We start from the raw sequence: 11189 nt of genomic DNA, 5'->3' as shown, positions 1-11189 counted from the left end.
ATGCCCTTGGGAAACCGCCCGAGAAGCACCACAGCTCACTGCTCCTAGTGTCAGAGGCTGGGTGCATGCCCTGGCCAGCTGGAGCCTATGGCAAACAGGAGAATAACAAACCCCTTGAACTGCCACCGTGGCCCATGTAGGCAGCCCTGGCAGCCCGGGACCTGCCAGGCCTGCAGGCACAGAGCTAGCTTTGGCATCCGGACAGCTCCTTGACTTGGACAGGCTTCCGAGGGAACTGTAAAAACCAAGTGTCGGCAGGAGATTAATTAATTGAAACCGAACACATCTGTTGTTAATTAATTCCCAAGCAGCAGGGTTAACTCCTTCCTCTCCTGCTCCAGCTAGTCTCAAAGCCTTGTGCCCTTTTCCAAGCACAAAGGGGAGATTTCTGCCCCTTTGGCTCCCACTGCAGTGTTTTAGGGAAAAGCAAAATGCATGGGGTCGGAGGTGGGGAGGGCTGGGCTGAAGGTAAGGAGTTGATTGGGGAGTCATGGGGATGGAGGACTCATCTCTTCCTGCCCCAAAGCTAGTTTGGAATGTAGGAGGGACGCACGGGGGATGTGAGTGAGTCTTGGGGTGAGAGCGGAGCCTGACTCGCACATGGCAGATGGTCTAGAACAGCTGGAACGGTCCTGCTGGGACCTCAAAAGTGGTCTGAGCCGAGTGTCAATCACTGCATGGGAAATCTAGCTTCGCTGTCCAACCATCCCGTCCTCCCCTGCTCACCCTCCGGAGAGGCCTCCCCACTGGCAGGCAGAATGCACCTGGCATTACCTTGCCCTTGCTTCGCTCCACTGCTCACATGCTGATGTTAGCCCCTACTCAATAACCAGCTTGGAGCTCCTGCTGCCGGCAAGCCTCCTGGCTGCTGCTCAGCCCACCTGGCTACAATTTACTTCTCAAATCCCAAGAGAGTCTTTCCACTCCCCAGCCCCAGATTATTGCCGGAGGAAGATATTTACACTCAGTGCCTTCTGCAAACAGCCCCTCTGACCCCTGCGTGGCTCCCTCCTCCAGCACCTCTAGAAGGTGGCCAGAACTTCCAGAGAGCTTCTGCTCCCATTCAAGTGCTTAAAGAAGTGGCCAGATCTGTAGTTGAGCCCAGCGCACAGAGTGGGGCTCATCTGAAAATCTAGCCCCAATTTTGGGTGCTGAGCACTTGAAAATCTGGCCCCACAGCTCCCAGCCTTCCGCCACAACCAGCGGGTAGCAGGAGAGAGAACTTGAGTGCTAAGGCTTTTGCCGAGGGCTCCTTCCTGCAGAACCATTTGGAAGTCGCACAGTTTTGGTGTTGAAGTCCACATTTCTCACCTTCTGCTTCCTCAGTTGGAAAGCCAGCTCCCTGGGGGCTCCAGGACAGGCGGCGCTTGGGAAAAAGTAAATCCCATATGAATCCCAGGAGCGCTTATCCCCACGTCCGCTCTTTTCAGGACCTGTGGCTTCCCTCCTGGATTCTATTCCACGGGCCAGTGCAGGCCCTTTGCGGGGTTCCTCAGCTGCCAAAGGAGAAATCACAGTGTTGGAGCTAAGACTGGCAGGGAGGAACAGAGGTGCGTGATGAGTGCCAGCTGCAGCCCTGTGGAGATAACAGGCTAAGCTTTGCTGTGCAGGAAAGGAGCCTGCCTGATCTGCAGTTGCAGCAGACCCCATTTTTAAGCCTTGCCTTCCCAGAAGAGCCTGGCAAGCTGTGGAGTGCAACCGGACCACAGTTCCTCTCAGAATCCTGTTAGGTTTTGGGCATTTCAGGGATAGTCCATCAGGGCTGAAGCAGGCGAGCGAGGTGAGAGTTACACCAGAACCCAGCTGGTGACCTCATGCCAGAAATAAGAATGAGGCCCCTGCAGCTTTCTGTTTAATATTCATGAGCCAAATTTCCTCTGCGAGCTCTGGAGAGTCAAGCCCCATCCCAAGCAGGAATTCATTTCCTGCTGGGTTATGAGGGAAATGCATGGGGACAGGCTTGCTAAAAGACTAGGAAGGATAACCAGCTTAATTAGTGGGAGGGGCACTTCTGCATCCAAACTTGCTCCTAGAGAGGATGAGAAATTAGGGAGATGGTGGGAAGAGAAAGGAAACAAGAGGGAATATAGCCTGGTAGTTAGAGCAGGGGGAACTGGGAGACTGGATTTCTGACTGTACCGCTGTTTCACTGTGTGACTTCGGCCAAGTTACTTGGTGTGACTTTGGCCAACTGCTTCATGCCTCAGTTTCCCCATCTGTAAAAAATATACATTACCCTCTTCCATCAAGACATTTGACATTTTCTCATGAAAAGTGCGAGGTAAATGCAACTTGTTATTAAAAAGGAGGAGGAGGAGAAAGGGAAGCAGCTGAAAATGAGTCCAGAAAGGGTCAAGAAAACCCAAGATGGGAGCTAGAAAGAGAAGAGCAGAAAGAGTACAACGCAGCTCAAGTGGGAGAGAGTTGGGATAAGAGGGAGAAATCACGCTGAGTTTGCAATGGCACACAAAAGCTGGGGAGAGGCATGTCCTCTCAGGTTTTATACCCTGGTTCTCTAAAAAGAACACCTCCTGACTCAGAAATGCTGCCCTGTGGTGTTAATTCAGCATTGTTCTGTGCTTTCTGGTTTTAAATGCCACCAAAGGAGAGCAGCAGGATTTAACACCCATTTCGCATACGTGTAAATGACGACACCGGTTGCACTGCAATAGTGAACGTGTATGTATTCACAAGCAGATCTGCTGACTGTTCTTTACTCCGGTGAACTCCGCGGAGTTGGCACAGCTTTGGGTGGGCGTGAGCTAGAGTATCTCGCATGGCTCCTGCACTGTCAGCAGTTCTGATTGCTGGATCCGAGTGAGAAGGAAAGAGGCCAGTCTGCCTCTGTGCAGGGCTGGCTGGTAGGAAACAAACAGCATTTTTCTTTGTAAGCCAAGTAGATTTGATCTGGAGTCGCAGAGACACAATACATTTGGAGCCTTCTGATTAGAGCCGGGAGAAAATCTTTCACACAAAAATTTTTTCAGCAAAAAAGACAAATCTCGCAACACTTCAACGTGTCACAAATTCGCGTCACTTTCATGGAATTATTCATTTGGACACCAAAACAACAACAAAAAAACCAGGAAAAAAATTCAAAACGTTTAATGTTTTCAGAATGAAACACTTGGGTTATGTTGGTTTTGAAACATCCTTTAAGATTATTAAAGAAACATCCAAGAGCGTTAAACAATGGGCAAAATCAAAAGGAAACCTTTTGTCAAAACAAAATTCTGCCTTAGCCCTGAAATGATTTTTTTCTTGGACTTTTCCAAATTGCCAATGAATCAAAAAATTCCTTGTTTGCCCAGCTGTGCTCCTGAGGCCATTTTTACAGTGTCACTTTTCAGCATTTAGCCTCACTTTCGATTAGGCCCAGCTCCAGTGAGCAGTGATTTTTATTTGCATTTTCCAGCGCAGCCGTCACTATAGCGTATGTAGGTGTTAACAGCACATACATTTAGAAATACATCATTCCCCACCACACAGAGAAACCAAACTCCTCTTCCTTACTCACAAATTTTAAGCCACTTATTTAAGGGGCAGATTAATCAAAGTAGCTGTGTATGTGTTTGCCATAGGATCCACTTTTGCTCATGAACACAGTAAAATCGGAGGTATTTAGGGGGACAGGATTTCAAGGGCTCATCACCCATAATTGGTGATGTACTTGCCACAGAGCACAAGTCCCAGCGTGTTGAGCTCTTCTAAAAATCTGGCCTCTTTCTTGTTAACATGTGTGTCGGGGTGTGTGGCTGGTGTGCATGCTGTTTTTACAAAGTCAGGCTCAGGGTTTTTTATCCTGTGCACAGGAGGGGTCAGTCTTGACACAAGGGCAGTCAGGTTAAGCTCCCATCTGAGAACGGACAACTACACCACCCCGGGGCTGGCCAGAGCGTAAATGCCTCTCTTCGCATACAGCGGCGTGCAGCACGCGATGCAGATGTGCACGGCTCAGGAGAGGCACAGGAGGGTGGGGATGATTGTGGGGTGGGAGAGCGCGTGGTACGTGCTTTTTCCCACTCCCCTCTCCGTCCGGCAGACAAAAGCCTGCACTGTGCTTCTGACAGCAGGCCCCGGTTCCGCTGGGGAAATCTGTTCCCCATTAGCGTCTCTGGCAGAGTTTGTTACCACAGCTGGCACGCCAGCCAGCAGAGGGGAGAGCTCGGGAGCTGCCAGCAGTCACTAATTAGCACCACAAGTGAGGCCGGGGATTGGGGGGCTGGGGAAAGGCCTTGTCCTGGCCCCCCTTTGCCAAGGATGCAGTTTCAGGGCTAAGGGCCTGATCCAGGGCCCAGTGGACAGGCTCCCATTTACGTCAGGAGCAGGGTGACCAGAGAGCAACCGTGAAAAAACGGGACTGGGGTTGGAGAGAGCTCTCTAGCCCACCACAGACTGTACCCAGCTTCTGTCTGCTACACCGGAGACGGGATTGGATCAGGGTCCCAGGCTGAGCCTGGGGGTTAGCTCCGTAGGCTTGCAGAGCGGTTCTGCCCAGACTCAGGGGCTGTGCCTGCTGCCAGGCCCACCGAAATCAAGGGGCGGCTTTCGAGGGGCTTTAATGGGCTTTGGATCAGGCCCTCGGTACACGTGTAGCCTTTCACTTTGCGAGGCTCGGGCTCAGGGCTGCCTTAGGTCAGCACTAAAAATAAGTTGGTTAACTGAGACTTTATCCCCAGAGGGCAAGCAGCCCAGGTGTGTCACTCTGGCCAACTGACCCATTTGGCCTGGTGTTCCCCCCCTGCCCCGAGATGAGCGTGAAAGCAGGCTACCCTTCGGCTTTGACTTCGCTATATGCAGAGATCTCCAAGGAATATCCAGGCAGGGCCGGCTCTGGCTTTTTTGCCGCCCCAAGCAAAAAAAAAAAAAAAATGGGGGGGGGGAGGCGGAGCAGCAAAGCAAGAGGGGAAAAAAACAAAACAAAATAAAAAGACCTGCAGCGCGGCCGGAGCAGCAAAGTCGGGGGGTGGGGGAGGGACCTGCAGTGCGGCCGGAGCGGCAAAGAAAACAAAACAAAAAAACTTGTGGCACAGCCGGAGCGGCAAAGCAGGAGGGGGAAAAAACAAAAGAAAAGAAAATCCTGTGGCGTGGCCGGAGCAGGGAAAGAAAACAAAACAAAACAAAAAACCTGTGGCGTGGCCGGAGCGGCAAATCAGGGGAAAAAAACAACAACAAAAAACCCTGCCGGGCAGCCAGAGCCAGGGTGCAGGGAGACTCCCTATGCTGCAGACGTGCAGTGGAGTGCGCACCCAGTCTAGCGGGGAGGAAGGGGAAGGAGCGGGGGAGAGAGAGAGAGCAGGGGGGCGGCCAGGGCTTCAGCGGGATGCTTGTCCCGCGGTCCCGACCACTGCACCACCTGCCGGGAGGGCTCCGCTCCGCTCCAGTCGGCGGAGAGGGAAGAACAGGGGCTGCCCTGCCCAGTCCGCTGCAGGGTGCTCCCCTCCTCCACACTGCCGCCCCCTACAGGGCCGCCGGAGCGGCAAACCAAAAAAAAAAATACAACAAAAACCCCCCCAGCCGTGCAGCCCTAGGCTTGGGCGGAATGCTGCCCCATAGAATATGCCGCCCCAAGCACCAGCTTGCTCAGCTGGTGCCTGCAGCCGGCTCTGTATCCAGGCAGGGACTGAGTGGTGTGGGGGATTCAGTAGGGAGAACTCTTCCCTCTGAATGATCCAATGTCCCTACCAAGGTATTAGGGGCTGCTGGAGGGGCTGTCTTCCAGCATGCTTGTGATCTTTATCCCCTGGCCCTTTTCTCAAAAATTCAGGGTCTTAACCCCAGTGTCCTGGACTGGCCAGTGCTGCCAACTCTTGCAATTTCACTGCAAGTCTTGCAATATTTGCTGTTTTTCTTAAAGCCCCAGATCCTGGAGTCCTGTGATTTTGTGAGAAATTCAGCTTGCATTTTTTTAAAAGAAACTTTCTAGTCCTTGTGATGGCAGAGAAAAGCTGGAAAACAGGCTCAAACCCCAGAAGGCAAACAAAACAAACTCAAAATGTATCATTAAGAACCCACGATTTTTAAGCTAATCTCATGATTTTGGGGGACTGGCTCATGCTTTTTGAACACTCAGGGTTGGCAATCCTGTTATCTCCTGCCTCCCCAAGTTCCCGTGGCAGCTGTTTTAATTGCAGCCTCTGTTCGTGGCTTCCCCTCCTTCAGAAAACACTGTTGTGCAGCATCGTTGCACAGAGCAGCTGTTGCGTTCCAGCCCCAGAGGTGCAGGGGCGGCTCCAGGCCCCAGCACACCAAGCGCGTGCTTGGGGCGGCAAGCCGCGGGGGGCGCTCTGCCGGCGCCGCGAGGGCGGCAGGCAGGCTACCTCCGGCGGCTTGCCTGCAGAGGGTCCGCTGGTCCCGCGGCTTCGGTGGACCTCCTGCAGGCATGCCTGCAGTGGGTCCGCTGGTCCCTCCGCAAGCAAACTGCTGGAGGCAGCCTGCCTGCCGTGCTTGGGGTGGCAAAATCCCTAGAGCCGCCCCTGCAGAGGTGGGTGAAGTGGCAGAGGTTCAGAGCCTGCAAAGCAGCCTGCAGGGGTGGGCGGTGTTGTGGGAATGGATGCTTATTCCCTGGCTTCCATAAACCCAGTTCACCTTTCTGTGTGGCAGTTTTCTAACCCTAACAAAGGCAGATCCAGTGGAACAACCCATGGAAGTGTCTAGCTAGAACCATGGGGAGGAACCCCAGGAGATATCTAAGCAGGCATCTATCCCAGTACCCTGTCTCAAAGTGGGAGACAAATACCAGCAGTTCTGTGCCCTGGGGGCTCTCCCTTAATACCCCTAGCATGATACCCAGAGGGATAAATCCCAGCGGGCTTCTCTGTCCAGCCTCCCTCATGTCCCTGAAGAGAGAACAAGGAGGATACACTCCAGATTGCTACTCAGTCCCCACTCAATCCCCAACCCTCTCCTAAGCAGGGACAGAACCACTGCTCAAAGGCCCTGAGGATGGTGGGGGGCAAAGTTGTTCTGGGGGACATTTGCCGGGCTCCAGCCTTGGTCCCCTGATGCTGCCCCAGGCCGAGCACACGACACAGGAGACGTCGGGGATCAGAAATGCAGGAAGATCTTTATTTACAGTAACAAATCAAACAGACAAAAATCTCACAACCCCGCCCCAGCCTTTGCAGGGTGCATTTCCTCCCCGCCCTGCAGTTGAAGGCCCAAGCAGGGTAGGCCGGTATAGGCCAGGGGGAGAGAGAGCCGGAGCCTCCGGAGGCCTTCCCAGCAGGTGCAGTGTCCAACAACCACTGCTGCGTGGCTCGCACCTTTGAGTCAGGCCCGGAGAGCTCTGTCCTTCCCCTGTAACTAGAAGGCCAGGAGAGAAGGCGTTTCGCAACAGGGAGAGTCTGGAATCTCCTCTCTCCACCAATTTGTACATGGACACGCAGCTTCTCTGCAGGGAAGGCTCTTCAGGGCATCCGTTGTCAGCCATCACAGGGGCAGTTAAGGAAAAGGCTCTGTGCAAAAGTGTGTGTGTGTGTGCGCGCGTGCGTGTGTGTGTGTGCGCTCGCACGCGATAGCCCAAGTGCTGGGGTCACAAGGGAGCAGCCGGCTAGGTTTATTGCACTTGCCTATCTTCCTCAGCACCACGAAGAGGGCGGGGAAGCCACTTCCAACCGCAAGGGGAGGCTGAGGCTGAGATCTCCAACCTTCCACCCCGGCCGGCCCCCTGAAGCTCACAGCGCCCTGCTGCCCATAGCCACCGCTTCCCGCCTGGGGTGGGAGGATGAGGCCGGTGCGTGCATTGTGTGGCACGTCTTGGGCCCCATCGTCTGAGTCCGCAGGGCAGGAAGTTAGACGGGCCTGTGGGAACTCTGTGAAAAAGTCCTGTCTTTGTACTCTGGGTGCTGGCAGGCCAGCTGCAATCCCCCTGCGGGCTCGCAATACCTAACTGCTGACCAGGGGACATCAGCCTACTCCTTCAAGTTGCAAACTAGCGGGCACTCCTGTGCCTAGAATACCAGCAAGCGGGCACCACGCCCTTGCCGTAGTTGTGAACTAGCAGCATGGATGCTCCTGCAATAGCTGCCAATCAGCTGGCACCAGTGCACCTGGCCCACTTTTCTTTGCCAGCCAAGGGCCACTCGTGCCGCTATAACACGCCAGCTGTCAGCCAGTGGGGCACTGGAGCAGCCAGCCAGTGGGATGGCACCATTCGCTGATTCCTCAGACAGCCGCTGGCTTGGTGCATGTCTGATCTTGGCCCAGCAAGGCAGCTCAGGGTCTCTGCGTACGACTTGCTCTCCTGCTCTCGGCTCAGGTGGCAGGAAGCAGCCACGCTGCTGTCTCAATTCCCCCATGAACCGCTTGGGGTTACCTAGCTGGACAGCGCTGGGGGAGGTAGAGAGAGAAAGTTTGGGTCCTGCAGGTATCCAACGAATCTTCCGCTGTCCCATGGCTCTAAGGAAGGGACTCCCATCCCCAGGTGCTTTCCAGCCTCAGGTTACGGGCTCTGCTGGGGTCTCTGGACTCCTCCCCTTTCCATCTCCCGTGTGGCTCTCTCAAACGTTGGCTCAGGAAACCTGCAGGATCCTCCAAACACATGACACGGGGCAGATCAAGAAAAATGAGAGCCAAATGGGTGAGGGTGGGGTGGGGGGAGATCCCCAATCCAAGGCTCTCCTGCCCCGCCCCGCCCCCATCCCCTCAGGTTTATGCCTGGGCGAGGGATTTGGCTCTGGGTTCCTCGCCCCTGCCTCGCTTCAGGAGGAGAAGCACAGGCCACAGCACTCCATGCAGATCTCCAGGCAGTCCGCGGACTCGCAGCAGGCGTCCACGATGCCGCAGTCCATGTCGCAGGGGAGGTCGCATTCGGCGCACTCCCCGGAGCCGCAGCAGCAGCAGCAGATGCAGGAGTCCTCGGAGCTGCAGGAGCCGCAGGTGGCGCAGTCCAGCACAATGTTGCAGAGGGTCAGGAACTCACAGAAGAGGCAGGAGAGGATGCAGTGGACACAGCAATCTGAGGAGGGGGATGGCAGAGCCAGGGAGGGAGTGTGGTGGGCGGGAGAGGACAGAAATGAATGATACTGTTATTCATGGACGCTGCCCGGCACAGCACTATCCCAGGGCTTGGATGGGAACGTTCCCAATAGGCATTTTAGGGTTCCAGGTTTAACCCCCTAGCTCCCAGCTTCCATAAAGACCACCACAAACAATCGCTTATTCTCAGGGCAGAGATCTGAGACCAGCTGGGCTCAGCGTGGTTGGTTATTTGGGCCTTTGGCTTCTGCAGACATACAGGCAGGGTGGGGCCTGTGAATGGCACTATAGGGCCAACCAGTGCTGCCCGGGGAGCTTAGAGACTTCATGGAATCCTCTTGGATCTTGGCCATTGCTGACGATTTTGTGTGGAAGGTGCCCAGATACTGCGGTGATGGGCAGCAGTATAAAACCCTAAGAGAGGCAGACCGAAACCTGAAGGCAAACAAAAAGAACTCGCCAAAGGTCAGCAGTGAGAAACGGACGGAGCTTTACCAGAATGGGGCAGATGTAAGGCCAGTGTGAGGGGGAAGAGAGCATCCCGGAATCTATGGGGCAGATATAAGGCCAGTATGAGGGGGAAGAGAGCATCCCGGAATCTATGGGGCAGATGTAATGCCAGTATGAGGGGGAAGAGCGCATCCCGGAATCTATGGGGCAGATGTAATGCCAGTATGAGGGGGAAGAGAGCATCCCGGAATCTATGGGGCAGATGTAATGCCAGTATGAGGGGGAAGAGAGCATCCTGGGATCTATGGGGCACATGTAATGCCAGTATGAGGGGGAAGAGAGCATCTCGGATTCTACGGGGCAGGTGTGAGGCTTAGTTCTCCCTTAGTGAAGGAGATTACTGGAGGGCTGAGAGGGACATTACTGGGACTGAAGGGGGTCCAAAACTATGTGAGGGTCATGAGATTAGGGGGCAGGGGACCCCAGAACTAACAGGACCAGAGTGAGGCACGAGGAGGTGGGGCAGAGGCCCTGGCAGGGATGGGGAGGCCAGCCCAGAGCAAATAGGGAAAATGTTGGGGAATCGGACCAGGATCCACACAGCTCCCTGGCTTAAACAGTAGCAAGGGGCAGTCGGCACAAAGCAGTAACTGTGGGCGTCACCCCTTTCACCCTGGGCGCTCCCATCTCTCTCGAGCATTGTAGCTCTTGTTCCCGCTAGTGGACATGGAGGATTTGGGGAGCAGGGTGGGGGGCAGGGAGAACCGGTACCTTGCTGTGCCTCCACAGGGATTTGGGAGGAGGCTGATTTAGAGCTGCCTTTGCTCTTCTTGCTGCCCTGGCTGTTAATGGAGTAGTGTGACTGCAGCTTCCGATGAGGCTTCTGAGAGCTGGGCAGCGAGCCGAGGACGCCGTTCCCGGCATCTCGGTTTGTGCCGCCTGGGTCCGGGACACGCCCGGCGCCGTTCTGCAGCAGAGGGGTGCAGTCCATGGGGCTGGACGGCTGGAGACCCCGCAGGGGTGTTCGCACCTGGGGCTGGCCTGTAGGCAAGAGGCATCAGTGTGTTAGAGAGAGCTGCACTCAGAGGAGCATCCCGCATGGCAGAGAAAAGACCGGTCCTGGCTCTAATGCATATCAAGGGGATTCTTACTGATGCTGCTGGATGCAGAGGGGGTGTCTTGGCTGCACTCTGAACCTGGGTGTGTTTGGGACCCTGGCTTGTGGATGTGTTTCTAAGTCAGGCTTGAGTGTTCACACTGCATTGTAAAGCTGGGTTGACAATTGCTGAACCCAGTTTCACAGCCACACTAACACATCCACACTGCACCACGCAGACCTTCAGACTTGGGTCTACGGCTTGAGCTGCATCCACATTGCTAAATGACAGGGCTTGGACTCGACTCACAGTGGGACTCAGGCTCTGATCCATCCCCCTAGCCACATCCTAGGACCCAGGCCCTGAGAGCTTGCTGACTTGTCAGACTGATGTGTGTGTGGACTGAATGGGGCTTGGGCTCAAACCTGAGTCAGAGCCTGGGTTTAGTTTGCAGTGTAGACACAGACAGAGTCTGTGGTTCTCTCTAGCTCCCAGCCCCCATTACCTAGTGCCAGCACACTGGGTCTCCCCACGTCCTGACCTGGACTAAACAGTATTGGAAGGGACAGGGGGCTACAGGAAAGAGGGGCATAGCTCACAATCTGGAACATGCATACGCTGGCCCCAGCCACTCACGTATCCCCCATCATCTCCTCAGGCAGA

The 11189-nt window shown here is 54.8% G+C and overlaps 1 protein-coding gene across 3 annotated transcripts in view; it reads right to left on the bottom strand.

Moving 5' to 3' along the window:
* Positions 1 to 7114: 7114 nt before the first annotated feature.
* MDFI (MyoD family inhibitor) overlaps positions 7115 to 11189 on the bottom strand; it is a 65119-nt gene continuing 61044 nt past the window's right edge. For all 3 annotated transcript variants that reach the window (XM_045013157.1, XM_045013156.1, XM_045013155.1), the window contains 2 exons: positions 10201 to 10470; positions 7115 to 8959 (listed from right to left, as the gene is read on the bottom strand). In XM_045013157.1, coding sequence (XP_044869092.1) covers positions 8703 to 8959; positions 10201 to 10470 — 527 coding nt within the window. In that variant the 3' untranslated portion in view covers positions 7115 to 8702. The remainder of the gene's footprint in view (positions 8960 to 10200; positions 10471 to 11189) is intronic.

Source organism: Mauremys mutica, chromosome 4 (assembly GCF_020497125.1).
Source record: "Mauremys mutica isolate MM-2020 ecotype Southern chromosome 4, ASM2049712v1, whole genome shotgun sequence".
NCBI classification, from domain to species: Eukaryota; Metazoa; Chordata; order Testudines; family Geoemydidae; genus Mauremys; species Mauremys mutica.
This window is presented reverse-complemented; position numbering and strand designations above follow the sequence as displayed.